Genomic DNA, 19,484 nt, shown 5'->3' with positions numbered 1-19,484 from the left:
GGTGAACAGTTTCAGGTTCCTGGGAATCAACATCACAGACAACCTGACATGGTCATCTCACATCTCCACGCTGGTGAAGAAAGCTCAGAAATGATTGTTTTTCTTGAGGAAACTTAGGAAGGCCAAATTCTTGTCAGCTTTTACAGAGGAGCAATAGAAATCATCCTGACTGGAAACATCACTAACTGGCATGGGATGTGCACGGCCCAGAACCAGAGGGCTCTGCAGCGGGTGATTCAAACTGCTCAGAAGAAGCAGAGCCCAAAGGACACTAAAGGACAGTACCCACAGCCTGTTCACCCTGCTGCCTTCTGGGAAGAGATATAGAAGTTTCTGCTGCCACACCACCAGACTGCAGAGCAGCTTTTTCCCCCCAAGATATCAGACTCTTAAACTCTAATTCAGCACTGATCCAGTGATGATAGTTTATTTCTGTTTACCATTTTTATAATTCCTTCTGTATTAATGTATACTGTCTGCTATGTAGCAGAAGGGAGTTACAAACTCAATTTCACTATATAACCTGTTATATTGTGACAAAATAAATCTAACTACCTACCTTAAAGAAGAATAAAGTGAAGGTTTTTGAAAGGCCAAGTCAAAAGTCCTGACCTTAAACCACGTTAAATATTAATTTAATATTTAAAATATAGCGCTGACAGTAACGACTCTGCACACACAATAATTTCTTAGGTTAACCTATATTAGCCTACCAACTGTACTGCACCAAACAATGCGCTTAAAATAATGTGACTCTTGCTGTTACTTGAATAAATGCACAATATTATAGTGCATGTAATCAACTACTGTTGCTAACGTATTTCTCTCGGTCCAGCTTTGTTTATTTATTTATTTTCATCTAACGTCACCCTGGTATAAGGTTAGTGCTGCATAATGTTACAGATCTTCCCGTACTACAAGCTTGGCTTTTATTTTAAAATGTTTCCTATTACTTCCGGGTCACCTGGCCCACCTGTCTTTCTTTTTTTAACGTCTATCTCAAACGAAGGAATGAACATAGGAATTTCAAAATCGGACCGTTATTTGAATTTTGTTTAGGGTTTGGAGGCATGTGTCTTATCCTCTGCACTGTCGCCACCCATATAATATAATATAATAAAATAAAATCCAAAATAATATTCTCTAACATAATACAATATAATATAATATAATATAATATGAAAATAATATTATATAACATAATATTATATAATATAAAAATATATAATATAATATACCATAATATGACTTGTGTCAAAGGATACAAACTGAAACCACCGAAGAAGCACCGCGGTGTACCTTTCCGGTCTCACCCGGATTCATAACAATAGCTGGAAACGGCTAACGAGCTAACGGTGATTCAGGCTGCTACTTCTGTCTGTTAATCACGGTTACGGCCCGTTTACCGCAGCGGGGCGTTTTACCGGTGGCAGGACGGTACGATAGCTGGACTGCTCCCGTAGCTAACGCACAGAGAGACGACATGAAGACGGTTACTCTGAAGTTTGTCACCGTGAGCAGCCGTTAGCAGCATCGCTGGAAACCGTCGGCTGCTCGCTAGCCTGCTACAGCATCAGCAGTCCTGAGTCAGGAGCGACATTAGCTGCTGGTAATAATAATCGCGTTATTTAATTGTTTTCACGCGGACAGTGATGGTTCGAGTATGGTGCTTACGTACACGGTTCCTTTAGGGGAATAATGGTTAGCTGGCATGCTAACTCCTTTGAATCATGTGACTTGCTGCTCATGTGTCATTTAATCTTTATGTATTTGTTTATTTAAGTTCACAGGGGCAGTGCTCATTAATTACAGCTAAGTAACTATAAATGATCCAGAGTTGGCTTAAAATGCTAATATTTTCATCTGTTGTTCCTCAAGATTCCTTTTTTCTAAATTGTCATTCGTTCATTTATCTTCATACAACGGAACACTTGTCATTGTTATGAAACACATCCTGTGAGTTTTGTTTTTTGATTTATAGCCTGATTAGGTTAGATTAGGTGCGTTCGAGATGAAAAGTGATCGTCTGCCGAAAGCTGATGTTTGGTAGGCATATGTGTAATATCTTTGTTTATTTTTGGAAAACGGGCTGTAGCCTAATTAACATGACTTACTGCCAACTTAGATATAAAATGAAGACAATTTTGTAATTATCCTTATGACTCTGCATTATTTTACTTGCTGTGTAGGCCTACCAACCAATCCACTCTTTTTTTACCTGTTATAATACCTTTACAATACCAGCCTTTATTGACTGAAAGGTTATTTCTGCCCTGAAATTAGTTGATTTCATTCAGAACAGTTATATTTGACAAATTATAGCTCACCTAGTACTTTTTTACCTCTTAAAATACCTTTAAATGGCCAATACAACCCAAAAAATGCAGTAGGCTATTTCACTTGCCAGAAAGTGATTGAAGAGACTGGGCAATACAGCTCCAGCAGACGGCAATCACTTTTCGGCAGTCGATCGCTTTTCGGCAGGACACCTGCATTCAGAACAAACGCTGTCCTCGCGGGGGTTTATCGCTGGACAGCTGCTGAGTCTTCACACACAACGCGATAACGCGAATAAACACAACTCGCCATTACTACAGCTGTATGAACCCAAAGTAAACATTTTGCTGTAGGGATGGGCAATAAAACAATAATGATAATTATCGCAATATAATTTTACGCAATATCAATATAATTAATATAAATAATAATGGATAACTATGACCTGGATGACTGAGAATCAATAAATACTTGGTTTAATTCATATGAATAATGAACAAATTAGCACTTAATGTTTCTGTTAAAATATTTTATTTTATTGAGGAAAAGGGACTGAAATCATCAAAATCATATTTGTTAAATTTATTTTTTTTATAATAGTTTTGAATGTTCTTCCTCAGATTTGTGAAGCCATCGACTGTTTGGCATCAAGTGTTTGTCACGTTCAGACCATAAAGAAAAGTTTAACCATATAATTGACCATCTGGTTTCTTAAATTTTCACTCAGGAGCAAAAATCAGCCTTTAAACTTGAAAGAAATAATGATTTGACATTTATCCTGATAATTATCTATATCAAATAAAATAAAATTTGTTATTGTTATAACATTCTTGGCTGAATCACCCAGCCCTACATCAGACACACTTTAGGTTACATTTCATTAAGTTCCTATAGTGAAAAGGTGAAGTGTTGATCTATACGTATGTGTATCTAACCGATTTTTATTGTAACTTTTCCACAGACGTGTTTTGAGGCGTGATGGGGAATCAGCTGGCGGGGATCGCCCCCTCGCAGATCCTGTCTGTGGACAGCTACTTCTCAGACATTCACGACCACGAGTATGATAAGAGTCTGGGCAGCACTCGCTTCTTCAAGGTGGCCCGGGCCAAACACCGGGAGGGCCTGGTGGTGGTCAAAGTCTTTGCCATCCAGGACCCTTCGCTGCCCCTGACCAGCTACAAACAGGAGCTGGAGGAGCTGAAGATCAGACTGCACTCCTGCCAGAACTGCCTACCCTTCCAGAAAACCTCCCTGACTGAGAAAGCTGCCATCTTGTTCCGTCAGTACGTCCGGGACAACCTGTACGACCGCATAAGCACTCGGCCATTCCTCAACAACGTGGAGAAGCGTTGGCTGGCCTTTCAGATCCTCAACGCTGTCGACCAGGCCCACAAAGCCGGCGTCCGCCACGGCGACATCAAGACAGAGAACGTGATGGTGACCAGCTGGAACTGGGTGCTGCTCACAGACTTCGCCAGCTTCAAGCCCACATACCTGCCGGAGGACAACCCCGCCGACTTCAACTACTTCTTCGACACGTCCAGGCGGAGAACGTGCTACATCGCACCAGAGAGGTTCGTGGATGGAAGCATGTTTACCACTGAGAGCGACCAGAATACGCCGCTGGTGGATCTGACCAATAACAACCAGAGGAGCAGAGGGGAACTCAAACAGGCCATGGACATCTTCTCTGCAGGTAGAGATGTGTGGAGATAAAACTGAAGTAGAGCCCCTCAAAACATCCGTGGTTCTTCCATCAGGGTCATATGTAATTATTTTCCAAAGCATCTGTCAGATTTCAGATAATAGAAAATGCATCACAGCAAAAACCATCATCTTATTGGCTGAGAGTTGCTCATGTACTCGTGATCAGCTGCCATGGCGTTGTGACCACAGACCCGTTTTTACTGTAGCTGCACACTTAAGTTGCTGAATAATCACTTTAAGCATTTTGTAAATATGCAATAAAAGACTGCAAACAATCTCTCGCACATGAAACTACTGAACATTAAATTGTACCAAAATCCCCACATGTAACTTTCAGTTAACTATATTTCTTTTGCTCATAGTTTTCCAAAGTAAATTTGGATTTAATAATTATTTTTTTTTAGGTCGACTGTATATCATATTTTATCATGTATAGATATATTTTCCACTAAATTATATTTTTCATAATTTATCATTATTTTCTTAATGGGGCTTCTAAGAAAAGAAGTTACTTGTATCTGAAAATAGCTTCATGTTTGGAGTTCAGCTTGAAAAGTCTCGATCCCACACCCTGTAAATCACCTGCACTTTCGCAGGTTTAGTCTTGAATGGTAACTTCAGCAGTAGTGAAACAGGGCTGTGGTGTAATGCAGGCATTTGCACCCCATGAAAGTGCTTGTTTTTGGCGCCGACAGGCTCATGTTGTTTATTAACATTATGTAAAGGATCCCTACAGAGACAGACTTGTTTTTTTAAAAGAATAAGATCCTATTTGTTTAACCAGAAACAGCAGTTACATTTCTCGCGTCATAGCCACCAGACTCTATGAAGTGGTAGACCACAGAGGGAAAATTATGGTGGCTTTGAGAGAAATATAATGGCTGTTTCTGGTTAAACAAAAAGGATCTTACTCTTTAAAAAAAAAAAAAAAAAAAGGTCTCTCTCTCTCTCTGAAGGGATCCTTCCCATAATTTCATCAGACTCTTCTGAGTCTGCTAAAACAAACACCTATAGACTAATTTCAGAAAATGTGTCCCATTTATTCACATAGAAAATAGGGTTGAAAAGTACTGAAGTCACTCTTTACAGACTTGTTGTTATAGACCACAGCTTTGAAGAAAATCAGTAATAACCCACTTATCTCCACGTATGATGATTAAGGACCAGGTGTACTGTTAATCTGTCTAAAACATGTTGGTATGCTTTGCAAATAAACTATGTATTTAAATGGCTAGAACGTGAAAACCAATGGTTGGATTACTGTGTGTGTGTGTATTTGAGTTTTCAACCCTTCGTGTTTTCAGGCTGTGTGATAGCGGAGCTGTTCACAGAGGGCGTCCCTCTCTTCGATCTGTCCCAGCTGCTGGCGTATCGTAAAGGACACTTCCAGACGGAGCACGTCCTCATGAAGATCGAGGACCGGAGCATCCGGGAGCTGGTAATGATCACTGTCGGCTGTGAGGGTGTCAGATGTCAAAACCGTTTTATCTATAAATACCACAGTCATGTTGTCTGAGAGGGCTTTGCAACATCCAGCACCCTCTATGCTGCGTAAATGATTCTGCTTTATGCTACTGAAGTGCCCCCTTTGCACATAAATATATGTTAATGAAATTAAACAGCATAAACAACATCATCACAGAAACACTGGTCCGTCTGTCCTGGAACAGATGAGCTCATATTCTGGGTTATGAAAACAATGATACACTGTTGCATTTTAGTTCTGGTCTGGTTCATGTTCGCACTGCAGTTTTACAAACAGCCCAAGAGAAGTAACCATGACGTTACACAGACTGACAGGTAACTTGTTGATTGGACAGCTTTGGGATCCTGCATCATCAGGACCCACGTGAGGAAATCAAACCTTGGTGACTGACAGAAGTTTATGAAGCACTTTAATGCTTCTCATCTGTATTGCAAAGAGCTCACAAAGTAATAATTTCTTAGACCGCACATCAACAGGACATGTACAGTAATGATTCAGGGCTTGTTAGCCTATAGTATACTGTGGTATCAAATATGTAAATGTAAATACTCTGTACTTGTATAGCGCCTTTCTAGTCTTTTCGACCACTCAAAGCGCTTTTACACTACATCTGCATTCACCAGTCACACACATTCATACACTAAGCCTAAGTGCTCAAACGGAAACTAACATTCACACTCACTCATACACTGGCGGAACAGCCGCCAGGGGCAATTCGGGGTTCAGTATCTTGCCCAAGGACACTTCGACACGCAACCGGGGGGAGCCAGGGATTGAATTGCCGACCATCCGATTAAGGGCCAACCCGCTCTACCTCCTGAGCCACAGCCGCCCCAAATATAAACAAATGTTTTATGGACTTAATGAACTGACGGGGTAAACAGAGTACTGCTGGCTCTCCTTTTTAACAGAATTTAACCTATTAATCAGGGAAATACCTGCACTGACAAATGATTTTCATAAACATAGTGGCTTACACAGATCAATTATAAAATCGCTGAACACATTCAGCAGATGGATTTATTGGTTTAACTGGAAATAATGCTCAGATCACATCTCTGTTATCATAAAATCCTGTGGTTGGTTTGTTTGCTTTCACACCACAAGTGAACCACTCCAAGGGGGAAAACCAACTCCAGTGCAGGCAGGTGTGAAAGCACCCTAAATCTAATACTGCAATAAAACAGTCCTTCTCCTTGATTTACAATGCTGTCTACAGTGATCTGATACAGAGGAGATAGTTATTTCATCCCATTCTAGACACTGTTTGGAGATCAGTGAGTAAATAACGCCTTCAGATTCATCAGGCTGAATAACAATAAACCTTTTTTTACAGCAGACAGTTTGACCTGTCACAGCAGGAAAAGAACAGGTGTGATTTATAACATTATAAAACTGGTTCCAGGGTCCTGCTGTTGTGCATACTGGCTTCCTGAGAACTGAGCAGCTGTTAAACAAATTTGTTGTACCTGTGCTTTTTTTTAGTAATGATAAGTCGAAATGTCTGAAAAAGTTCCATTGGTAACCTTATCTGTCTGTAATTGCCAGTGTAGCTGACCTCTAGTCTAACAAACGCATTTTGTTTTCTGACAGTAGTTTACATGTTCTGGGTGTAATTTTCTCTCTCAGGTAGCTCAGATGGTGCAGAGGGAGCCAGAGAAGCGCCTGGCAGCAGAGGAGTACCTGAAGCAGCAGAGAGGGAAAGCTTTCCCCGACATCTTCTACACCTTCCTGCAGCCGTACATGGCTCAGTTCGCCAAAGAGACTTTCCAGTCCGCAGACGAGCGAGTTCTCGTCATCCGCAAAGACCTCGACAACATCCTGCACAATCTGCGAGGAGGTGAGAGGGAGCTGAGAGGTAAGATGTTCTGATGGTTACACAATGAAACACCTTCTCTTCAGTTTTTGTTGGCTGTTTAAAAAAGACAAACTGTTTCCCCTGCAGGCTCCTCTTCTTCCTCTCCGTCTCAGGAAATCAGCGATGGCGTGCTGAGCTCCAGAGAGGAGCAGGGCCTCATCGTCCTGGTGTCTGTCATCACGTCCTGCCTCCAGACGCTGCACTCCTGCGACTCCAAGCTTGCAGCGTTGGAGCTCATCCTCCACCTGGCTCCACGGCTCGGCGTCGACATCCTGCTCGACCGTATCACGCCCTACCTGCTGCACTTCTGCAACGACCCCGTGCCTCGCGTGCGCGCTCAGGCCGTGCGCACTCTGACCAAAGTGCTGGCGCTGGTGAAAGAGGTGCCGAGGAACGACGTCAACATCTACCCAGAGTACATCCTGCCAGGCATCGCCCACCTCGCCCAGGACGACGCCACCATCGTCAGGCTGGCATACGCAGGTCCGTGGTTATCAGGCTTCCAGATAAAATGTTTACTTTAAAAGACTTACTCATACCTACAGAAATGTATTTTGAATTCTGGTGAAGAGCTCAATATTTACAAAAATAGCAACTACATCAGGCTTCATTATTTAAAATAAACAACATTTCTATTTGTTGGAACAGGGCAGCTATAAAAAGTGTTGACATCCTGGGTTTACTCAGTGTAAAATAAGAATAAATTATCTCAGGGTTCCTTCAGAAAAGGGTTTAGACATCATCATGTTTTGATTAATAAGTCTCTGTCATGCCCTGAGGTGTGTTTGATGGATCCAGATGGGATCTCATTTTGAGATCAATTTATTTACTACATAATGGTCTAAACCAGTGGTCCCCCAGGTCGGTGTCGGGACCCCACAAGGCCCACAAAGATAAAGCTGAGGGGTAACAGGATGATAACTGTATAGGAAAACATTCCAGCTAATCCAACTAATCTATTTTTTCAGATTTTCCTCTAATCTTTGCTTTTTTCTTACAAATTGCTGGATAAAATCACATGTTTATGCCCCTAAAAAACCATTTAATAGAAGAAAAAAATGCTGGCTGCACACTAGAGGATCATTGGGCCCATTTTGTGTCTGATTCGACCTCCCGAGAACCGCTGGAAAGATTATCGCCCAAATGATCCCGTAGTGTGGGACGTTTACAGACTTAATCTTAAGTCCGCGAACTGGATCGGAGGCACCCTGATTTCAAATCCTAATATCTGATATTTGAGATTCAAAATTGGGGAGCCTCTGAACAAAAACCCCGCAGCAGCCAATGAGAGCAAGTTGAGCAGGAAGTGTCCCCAGCGTGTTGTGTATCTGGTCTTTAAAAGATGATTCCCTCTCCTCAGCCTCAAGTTCATCCACAGTGAGATTCTCTTCTTTTTGTTTTTCTGTGCAAAACACAGCACACTCGAGGTCAACCAGCTGACGACGACAGTCTGCCTCCATGTTTGTTTCCATCTTAAGTCACGTTTGATCACGCGGGATTCTGTGAGATCCCAAGTCTCCAGAACCGCCACTCTGAAACGGTTTAGTATGAAAGCAGAGTGTATGGTCCTGCGTCTGGACTGAACCATCTGCTCTTATATAGGACCCTCTTGAAAACGAGATGATGCATCTCAAGAGGCTATCCTTTAATAATAAATTCAAATGTCTGTGGTATCCCATGTTTTTATAATCGGTGAAGATTTGACAATCCTCTAGTGTGCACCAGACATAAGGTTTAACAACTTGTAGACAATTGCAACTAGTGTCAAAGGGTTGCTTTAATGTCAAAAGCCTAATGTTTGGGATCCCCTGATCCCCCTAAGTGTCACTCATTAAATATACACATATATTTACTGTGAACCTTAGCACCGCTGCTAAAAGAAACTGTTGTATGTTAATCTAAAGCTAAGCTATAAATGAGTGATTAAGTCCTTTTAAATAAAAAAATCTGAATCTAAGTCTCTTTATTGGATTAACCAGGATAACATGTACTTAGTATACATATTAATTTTCTTGCTGTCAAAGTAAATGCAATTGGAAAAGAGCCGATGTCAGTTAAACCAGTCCAATATACTGGTGCTGGTATGTTGAACGAAATGTCTAAACAAGAAAGCCAAAGATTAATTCATAAACAATTCTTCATCACATAATGGTGCATCTGCAAAAAATTTTAATATCGTGGTAAGCACCAGAACCAGACTGGGAGGTTATTGGCTCAGGAAACCTTTACAGGTGTTTTGAGTTAATTTGCTAATTGGAGCTCTTCTCACGTCGACATTTCTGTATTATTAATTCTTTATTCTAAAATTTGAATACATTTTGAGATGCTGTTTGATTTCCATGAGTTGTAAGCTGTAATCATCAAGATAAAACAAAAAAAAGGCTTGAAAAGTTTCAAATGAATCTAGAATATATGAAAGTTTCCTTTTTTGAATTAAATTATGGAAGGAAAATGACAATATTCAAATCTTCTAGTTTGTTCACCAGAGAAAACTGACAAGTTTATTTCTACACTAAAAGTATATCTTGGTCACAGTTCTGTAAAATGTAAATTTTAAATCGAAGGGATTCGTTGGTACCTGCCTCCAAACATCAGTATTTGGAACATGTTGTTTTTGGCCTTTGTCTTTATTCTCATGTTTCTGGTGACGTTCAGAGAACATAGCTCATCTGGCAGAGAGCGCGCTGCGTTTCCTGGAGTTGGTTCAGGAAAACAACGTGAACACAGAACAGGACCTGAGCGGTGAGGACACGGAGGAAATACTGCACCCCAACGAAAACTACGACTCAGGTACAGAAGCACACATGATCTGACATTCCCGCTGAAGTTGTGTAGAAGTGTTCAGCTGTGTAAAAAAACATGCTGCGTGTTTCCCGTTCAGAGCTGCAGGCGTTGCACGAGATGGTGCAGCAGAAGGTGGTGACGCTGCTGAGCGACTCGGAGAACATCGTCAAACAGTCGCTGATGGAGAACGGCATCACGCGCCTCTGCGTCTTCTTTGGCCGGCAGAAAGCCAACGACGTGCTGCTGTCTCACATGATCACCTTCCTCAACGACAAGAATGACTGGCATCTGCGAGGAGCCTTCTTCGACAGCATCGTGGGTAAGAACACCTCACAACATAGCCTAGAAAGCACTATGTCTGACATGAAGGTGATGAAATGACAGCGTGACAGTGTCATAAGCAGAGGTAGCATGGGTGCATGAGGGCAGCCGACCCAGGGCCCCGGCGGGCTAAGGGCCCCTACGTGGGCCGCGACTATCATATCAGTTACTTGTAGACATGGCCGCACAAGAGAATTACATGCTTAACGATTAATCGCAATTTCGATTTGAAAGAACATGATTAGCTAATCGTGAAGACGGTTATTAAAATGTAGGTTAATTATACAGCGCATCTGACCCGTTTTAAACGCGGTTACAAATTCATGTTGTCATCTTTGTGTGACAGACCTGCTCGCCAATCAAAAGCACCATGCGCTTCCTGTTACGGTCCCACTCACCGATCAGGGGTGCGTTTCCCAAAAGCATCGTTGCTAACTACGGTAGCAACTTCCTTGGTTGGAACTATGCAGTTGCGACTCTAGTTTGAACTACGGAGGTAACTAAGTAGGTAACTTGGTACGAACCATCGTTAAGCAACACAGGTGTTCCCCGAAACCATAGTTCCAACAAACGTTCGCACCAACTGTTAAGTTGCATAGTTCAAACAGCTCCGGACCTGTGGTTCGATGCTTAGTTCACGGTGACTATGTCACAGATAGCAGAAAATGCAGTCTTAGAAGGTATTAAAGGTATAATTAAAGGCAGTGGTAAAAAGAAAAGTCTTCAGTCAATTCAATTCAAATTAGCTTTATAGGCATGAATGTGTAACAAACAATATTGCCAAAGCATCATACATACTACATAAGAACAATCAACCCCATACATTTCATTAAACAAGTAATTAAAGCGTAAAGTAATCAAAGCATATGTGTGTTTGTGTTTTTAAAAAAGAAAAAATATTAAAATAAATAAATAAAATAAATAAACAAAACTGTGTGTGTGAAAAATAAAAAATATTAAAAATAAAATAAATAAATAAAACAGTAAGCGTGTGTGTGTCTCCGTGTGTGTTTAAAAAAAATAAAAAATAGTAAGCGTGTGTTTGTTTAAAAAATATATTAAAAATAAATAAATAAAACAGGAAGCGTAAAGAAATAATTAATTGATTAAAAATAATAACAAATAAAAAAAAAAGAAATCAGTATCAAATGTAAAAACAAAACAATTACTAAAATATCAAACGATCAAAATGATAATAATTTGAAAATCTGTACAATTATTTATCAGTCTGAGGTTCCACTGGTTGTCCTCACTTCATGGCATGAGGGGACATATATTTGGGCATTTCTACCAGTAAATAGGGGAGTTTCTGTGTGTCTGCTATGAATTGGAATTCGGGGTATATTCAAACACTATTAGGATTGCTTGTGACTTGGTCCTTTGTGATGTAGAAGCCCAAACAGGTGCAGTTCATGGTGCTTATGAAAATGACAATCCCACTTTTCCCAATATTTGACTCCGTTCTCCGTTAGGAGGCGAAGAGTAAAAGTAATTTTCTCCACTGAGCGCACTATCATTGTGTTGATAAGGGGGGATACTGAGGGAGGGTTTCCTCTGCAGCCAACATTTTGTAATTTGCTTTCTTGCTTGCGGCCAAGAAGATGTTCAGATCAGGTAGGTGTCACTTTTACTGAGACCTTCAGGGATAGTTCCAAGGTACAGAAAGGTAAAAGAGAAATCAGATTTCAGGCTGAGAATCTCTGAGATTAAATGATCCTCTCCTTTCCAAAAAAGATTATGAGAGAAAGAGTGGGCAAGACCAAAAACCAGAGGTATGATCCGGCCCTCCAGCACGGCTGCTGAAACCTACTTAATTTGGTTTTCTGATTAATCTGGTTCTTTATTACCGCCTGAGTCTTCCAGGAGAAATCTCTCCAAAACAAAGTTAGCGATCTCCTGATTTTTCATAGATTTTGGTTCAGCACTAAAATGTATTTTTATTTTATTGTAAATTTAAAAATCTAAATGTTTTTGTTTTGTTTTTTTCATAACAGATAAGGAAAGTACACATTATCCTGGTGATAAACTGGTGAATCAGTTTGTGCGTTTGTTTTCTCTCCCTATTAAAGGTGTTGCAGCGTACGTTGGCTGGCAGAGCTCCGCCATCCTGAAGCCTCTCCTCCAGCAGGGTCTGAGCGACACAGAGGAGTTCGTCATCTACAAAGCTCTGAACTCTCTCACCTGCATGTGTCAGCTGGGCCTGCTACAGAAACCTCACATCTACGAGTTCGTCAGTGACATAGGTGAGATCTGAGAGTCTGCTGCTCACTGAGCGAAGGCCACAGCCTGATGAACACACATCACACTGGATGTTGTTATAAATACTTGACATGAAATCTAATTAAGTCCCTCCCTTCCGCCCCATGGGACCTTGTTTTGAAAAGAATATGTATGATAGTAAATGCTGAAAGACAACTAACGTTTAGATCCTGTTTGAATTGTCTCCTGAATTACAAGCATAATGTTTGTCAGTTTAAAAGATCATTTAAGTCTAGAAAGTTGCAGTTTTGTCATTTGAACTAAACACCAAATTGAATGGCAGCTGTGGCTCAGGAAGTAGAGCAGGTTGCTCGTTAATCGGAAGGTTGGCGGTTCAATCTCCGGCTCCTCCAGGCTGCATGTCAAAGTGTCCTTGGGCAAGATACTGAACCCTGAATCCTGGCGTCTGTTCCTCAAGTGTGTGAATGTTAGTTTCTGTTTGAGTTCAGTGTATGATTGTGAGTGAATGCAGATGTATAAAAGCACTTTGAGTGGTCGAAAAGACTAGAAAGGCGCTATACGGAGCATTTATAATTTGTCTTCTCTGTCTTGCCATAGCTCCGTTCCTGTGTCACCCCAACCTGTGGATCCGTTACGGGGCAGTGGGCTTCATCACTGTCATCGCACAGCACCTCAACGTGGCCGATGTCTACTGCAAACTGATGCCCCACCTCAACCCCTTCATCACCCAGCCCATCATCCAGGTGAGTCCTCATCGTCGCCACACGTCTTTCATTTGTGTCTCGTGTGACCAAGGGTGTGGACTCGAGTCACATGACTTGGACTCGAGTCAGACTTGAGTCACAGAAATTATGATTTCATACTCGACTTGACAAAATCTAAGAAGACAACTCGACACTTTGACTTTAACACCAAGGACTCCTGACTTCACTAGGATCTGAGCCTTTTGACTAGAGCTGACTTGACACTCACCATGCCCAAATATAAATTATGATATTAAAAAACTCCGTGCTGCATCAGCAAAGCGCTGCGCAATTAATTAAGTAAAGTAAAGTAAAATCTCAATTACGACTTTGGGCTTTCAGTCGGTGCTACGGGGGAGCCAGGGAGAGCTTAACTCCTCTTAATAAAACATGAGCTCCCTTTTAAAAACGAGATTTTTGAAATGTTGGGGGGTCTCTAAAATATTGACAGTATGCTTTTTTGCCATTTATTTCTGTATCATCATGGATTATATGTAAAATCAGGAACGTAGAGCTTCATCCAGCCAGAGGGAATGATCACCAACTGTCTGAAGCGCGCCAAAATGGCTACTACTACTATATTAATATTATTAATAATAATAAAATCAATGCCTTATATCTTCACATTAAGCCCCAGGCCAGCTTTCACGTTCATTTAGATTTATTCTAAACCAGGGGTTTTCAGTGTTGCTTTACCTGGTCGGTAAAATTGCTTGTAAAATATGTGTCTGTGTCTTCTAGCGTCTAACAGATTTATAGTTTTCTCACCGTTTGTTTAAGTGACTGCATCTCCCGACAAAACACCACGGTTGTATTTCAGCGTTCTATAACATAACTTCGTAGTTCACCTGTCACCTGCCCATACTCCGCTCCATGTGTACACACACACACACACACACACACACACACACACACACACACACACAGATCCCCCTCAGTGATCCATCTGTCGTCCTCTTGCGCTCTAGACGCTGCTTAAAGTTAATGTTGGATAACTATTCTTATTCTTATTTCATGGGCTGTTTGGGATGCTGGCATAATGCATATCTAATAGTATTTAAAAATGAAGTATTACATTTTAAAAGTTCAATAGATTAATGTTTCCTAATTTAATGAGTTAAATAATTGTGATCTCAATATTGAGAAAAATAATTAGCAACACGAACATCTCATTTAATTCATGAAATTATAGAACATTTGTTGTGTGAAACTGCACCCCTGCCTTTTTTCTATACAGGTAAAGGCTTCATTCAATAAAGTTTTTTTCATTTTAACTTTTAGTAAAAATATGAAATGATTTTAAATTTGGTGAAGAGCACATTATGACTTGTTTAGGACTCAAAACCCAAAGTTTGGGACTTGGCTTGGGACTTAGAGTGCTAAGACTTGAGACTTATTGTGACTTGAAAAACGATTTGGTCCCACCTCTGCGACCTCCTTCACTTTCATCCTACTCTTCACCTTCGACCCCCGCTCTCTCTCTCTCTCCTCTCTCTCTCTCTCTCTCTCTCTCTCTCTCTCTCTCTCTCTCTCTCCCCCCCCCCCCCTCCCTCCCTCCTCTAGATTGATAAAGAGCTGGTGCTTCTGAGTGTGCTGAAGGAGCCGGTCAGTCGCTCCATCTTCGACTACGCCCTGCGCTCCAAAGACATCGCCAGCCTCTTCCGCCACCTGCTGCTGCGACAGAAGAAGCGTGCAGGATCTATCCCAGAATGCCCCACTCCTGAGGACCCGGCCATCGCACAGCTCCTCAAGAAGCTGCTCTCACAGGTTATTTAAGCAATAGCTCACAACAGGCCGTGATATACGCTTATGGTATCCAGACTCTTCACATGTGGGTCATTGTGAGTCTTCGTGTGCTTGTTGAATGTTTGTGTGGCAAATTTTATATCTCTTTTAATGATGAATGACGCTGTTCACACTACACAACTTGCTGTCTTGTGACGGGAGTCTTGAAGCTGTTGTGGCGTTCACACTATGTGACTGATCGGTGACACTACACGAGCTGACAGAAGCCGTGTCACCCGGCGCTGGTCTCCAAACCACGTTTTGTCATGAAAGATGGCAATTATAAAGACAAAGAATCTGGGTGAAAGGATGGATCAGCACACGCAGGCAGCAGGGATTGTCTGAGCTACAGAGAGCTGGAGGGGAGTAAAATGTGTGACCGGCAAAAAATTGTGTAGTGTGAACTAGGCTTAAGTCAGCTCCGCATGTCTCACAGGTGTCTTTTTTTCCCCGGCAATACCTGCTCAAAGCACTCCTTCATGGTAAGAGGTCGAAGTTTACTTTTGGAGCGTCCACTTCCATTAGTTTCCAGCAAGCCAGTAATCAAGGCAAGGCAAGTTTATTTGTATAGCACATTTCAACAACAAGGCAATTCAAAGTGCTTTACATAAAACATAACAGCAACAAAGGGAAATTGAAAAAAAAAACACATTAAATTTTAGAAGGGTGAAATAGAAACAGGCTAAAATACATTTAGGGTAAAAGAGGACAGTAAAAGTCACAGTGCAGTGTACGATATTAATCTACAGCCTTACATTTGACTTAATTAAAGGCAGTCTAAGGTTACTACGGATTAGTGCAAAGGAATTCAATGTCATGGCCGTTGTACACGCTGATTATACCACTACTACGAACTGATTAGATTGCTTGATTTGAGCTAACTGTTTTATAACTAATAATAATAAATTAGAGATTATGTAGCACTTTTCTAAATACATACTTACTTAGCTTTTAGTGTTCTTGCGTCCGCTGACCTGAGGCGACATGGTGGGGGAGGAGGTCACAGAGGTAGGGAAGGGCCAGGTTGTTTAAGGCTTTGTAGGTGATGAGTAGAAGTTTAAAGTGGATCCTGTATTTAACCAGGAGCCAGGGGAGGTTGTGAAGGACGAGGGTGATGTGATCTCTGCAGAGGGTGAAAGGGAGCATGCGGGCAGCAGAGTTCTGAAATGAAGTTTGAAGTTTCTGAAATGAATGATGAAGTTTATTGATGATTTTGTGTGGTGAACCGTAGAGGATGCCGTTGCAGTAGTCGAGTCTGGAAGTGCTGAGGGCAGGTGAGTTTTTCTGCAGCAGTAAAGGACAAGTAGGGCCGGAGGCGGGCGATGTTCTTCAGGTGGAAGAAGGCAGTTGTTGTGACCTGGTTGATGTTGGGCAAGAAGGAGAGGGTGGGGTCAAAAATGATTCCAAGGTTGTGGACCTGGGTGGGGCGGGGGAGGGTCAATGCAGTTATGTTTTTCAGTAAGGGGGATAAGGTGAATTTTCTGGAAAATTGGATTTTACAAAAGGGTCCCTTTGTTGGAATACAGCCGATTGTGTTTTCCAGCTTGATTCATTCCATTCAATGGTTTTGGGTAATTTCAGGGTCATTAAAGTCGAGGACAAGCCAGCCGTGCTGAAAACTTTCCCATGTTTGCACTTATGTTTGAAGTGCTTATCAGATTGTGTTTCTGTAATCAGTGAAGTGACGGCTCATCATTAATGAGCTGTTCACAGGCCAAACATTACAGTTAACCTGCTGCTACAGAAAGCTAATCAGTGTATGAAAATAATCTGCTCTGAGTTCTCAGTGCAGTTAATCAGCAGCAAAGAGAAGAATGCAAATATAAAGTTGTGTGAAAGAGCATAAAGAGTCAGAGACAGTGTGGTAGGTTGTAACTAAATAAAACAAAGTCGTGTTTTGACAGTCGGGATAAAATTACAGCATTCATTCCAGATTTTAACAACAATAATATGTTCTTCTTTTTTAAGCGTGCAGTGTTACTGGCTGAACTTTACTGAGTTCACTTTTCAAGGAAAACTACCAAATCACATGTTTCTTGTTTCCCTAACTCAAATTAAGTTTTAGTTGGACAAAGCACGTTCTTTGAGCCATTATATAATAAATAAACAAAAAAACTTAAGGGTCAGATGAAGACAGTGTGTGTTCAGTATTGATCAGTGATGCTGCTGTGGTCAGACTTTCAGCCACAGGGGGCAGTGAAACACTGCGTTTCAGCGATCATCCAACAATAGACATCTACATGCACACATTCCTTGTGAACTTTGTTGTTGTGGCGTCTGGAGTTACCTGAAATGTCTCCATATGGCCGGATGATGGGATGCTGGTGGGTGGCAGCAGGGATATGTGTGTCTGTGTTGTTATCTTTGTGCAAGCTGCCTCCATGCTGTTTTGATTATTCCTGTTTGTCATCAGGTCGCAGACCACCGAGCAGCAGAGAGTGTCTGTTATTTGCTCTTTATTTAACCCAGCCAAACTCTGTTGATGTTTAAAACTCAGCTGGTAAACAACTGTGAGGAAAGATGTGGATTTGTTCAACCAAGGGATGTATCTTTCTGAGAGTGTCCAGCTCAAAATGGCATCTTAATTATGTTAATTAATTAATATTCCAGGTAGTCACTGCTCTTTGTGAGGCTGAGACATTTTCACTTAGGGGTGTCCTCACTGTTGTTGCCAGCGGTTTAGACATTAATGGCTGTGTGATGTGTTATTTTGAGGGGACAGTTAATTTACACTGTTATACAAGCTGTCCACTCACTACTTTACATTGTAGCAAAGTGTCATTTCTTCAGTGTTGTCACATGAAAATATATAATCAAATATTTACAAAAATGTGAGGGGAGCACTCACTTTTGTGAGATACTGTAACTGTAAATGGGCCAATATTAGCTTATTGCAGATGTATCGAATTGTTGACCGATAAGTAACAAGAAATGTCAGTACAGAAACGCCAAATTAGGTTGTGAGGTCAGAATAAGTTTCACTCTTATTGTTTGAATAACATCCAGCTGCTGTGTGATAGAAATCATTCAAAGTGCTTTTAGCTGTAAAGAAAATAGTTTGCCACACGTGGAAATGGAAAGAAGTGGCATTCAGGATGATGAAGCATCACTTGAGGGAAGGCTGTTGGATTACATAATGTATCTTTTGAGAAACTAAACACTGTGTCATGCTCTTTCTCCTGGTCTGTTAGTGTTGTTCTTGTGGGTAGATGTTGGGGTCAGCAGGTCCACAGGTTTCACAGAAGGCATCTCTGTTTTAAATTAGTTTCTTTATTCTGGAAATGAGAAAGTAGAATATATCAACGCCACGATAAGAAACCTAAACCTCCTTCATCGAGACAGGAGAGTCATGCTGGGTGGGAAGAATAGTGACCTTAATATTAAAATATTTACTCACATTTTCCAGTCCGGATTCTTGTGCAGGAAAGAAAAACACTTGTAGCATTTGTAGTCTTACATACTCAGTTGATTGATTGAATGTCTGACTCACAGCAGAGAGGGGGTGTGGTCAGAAGTGTGGACGTGATATAAAAACCGTCTCTGATCACGAAGCCTGATGTTCCTGTGCAGGTCTGTGGTTTATCAGTGAAGCAGACTGGAGTCTGTCTCCTCTATGAAACATCTGGATCCTCACTGCGCTGCGTTATGATAAACCGGTTGTGGGTCACATCTCTCTTTCTCCCATGTGTGTTTTATTGCAGTGTTTTCTTTAACGGTTAACCTTTCATGATTAGAGAGGCTGCTATCAGTCATTTTAAAGTGACCGACAGCAGACAGCGTGAAGCATTTAAGCAGCAAAACAAAACAAAATGTAGCTATAAACATGACAGGACAGAGGAAACAGAATTAAACTTTTTGCTGCTGAAATTGTTTCCTGGTGGAGCTCAGCATTGATCAGGAGGACGGCTGCTTTACTCCAAACAGTTTCACTGTATGAATCTGGCTGCGTGAGGAAGCTTTTGGATGTGTAGAAGAACACAGAACATGAATTAACATTAGGGCAAGATCCTGATGGGAGATTTTAATAATCAGTGAAGTTCAGCTGCGCACATCGTCGCTCTAATGACCTTAATGCGCCCTAAAATTACAGTGAGACCAGGGTTTTTTACACCAACAACAGAAAGAAACCGATAAAGGTCGTCCGAGTGAATGTGGAAGTTATTCACTCTCAAGGCACTAATGTGAAATTGCACGCAGATTTTGGGGACAAATGACATGAACGTATGATTTCAGGGAGCAGAGGCTGCTGGTAACAGCTCAGAACTAAAAAGATGCCCAGCCGTCTGGTAAAATTAGACTAAAT

The 19,484-nt window shown here is 41.3% G+C and overlaps 1 protein-coding gene across 1 annotated transcript in view; it reads left to right on the top strand.

The window, feature by feature from the left end:
• The first annotated feature begins 1,301 nt into the window (after window positions 1-1,301).
• pik3r4 (phosphoinositide-3-kinase, regulatory subunit 4) overlaps window positions 1,302-19,484 on the top strand; it is a 39,685-nt gene continuing 21,502 nt past the window's right edge. Inside the window, exons 1-10 of the mRNA XM_038710340.1 lie at window positions 1,302-1,609; window positions 3,239-3,973; window positions 5,289-5,422; window positions 7,100-7,328; window positions 7,416-7,811; window positions 9,984-10,118; window positions 10,210-10,431; window positions 12,503-12,676; window positions 13,251-13,396; window positions 14,960-15,163. Of these exons, the coding sequence (XP_038566268.1) occupies window positions 3,256-3,973; window positions 5,289-5,422; window positions 7,100-7,328; window positions 7,416-7,811; window positions 9,984-10,118; window positions 10,210-10,431; window positions 12,503-12,676; window positions 13,251-13,396; window positions 14,960-15,163 (2,358 nt within the window). The 5' untranslated portion in view covers window positions 1,302-1,609; window positions 3,239-3,255. The remainder of the gene's footprint in view (window positions 1,610-3,238; window positions 3,974-5,288; window positions 5,423-7,099; window positions 7,329-7,415; window positions 7,812-9,983; window positions 10,119-10,209; window positions 10,432-12,502; window positions 12,677-13,250; window positions 13,397-14,959; window positions 15,164-19,484) is intronic.

This window comes from Micropterus salmoides, unplaced genomic scaffold, assembly GCF_014851395.1.
Source record: "Micropterus salmoides isolate LMB-PRFRI ecotype aquatic unplaced genomic scaffold, ASM1485139v1 Ms_hic_scaffold_11, whole genome shotgun sequence".
Taxonomy (NCBI): Eukaryota; Metazoa; Chordata; class Actinopteri; order Centrarchiformes; family Centrarchidae; genus Micropterus; species Micropterus salmoides.
Note: the sequence above shows the minus strand (reverse complement) of the source record. Positions and strands in the feature narration are given on the sequence as shown.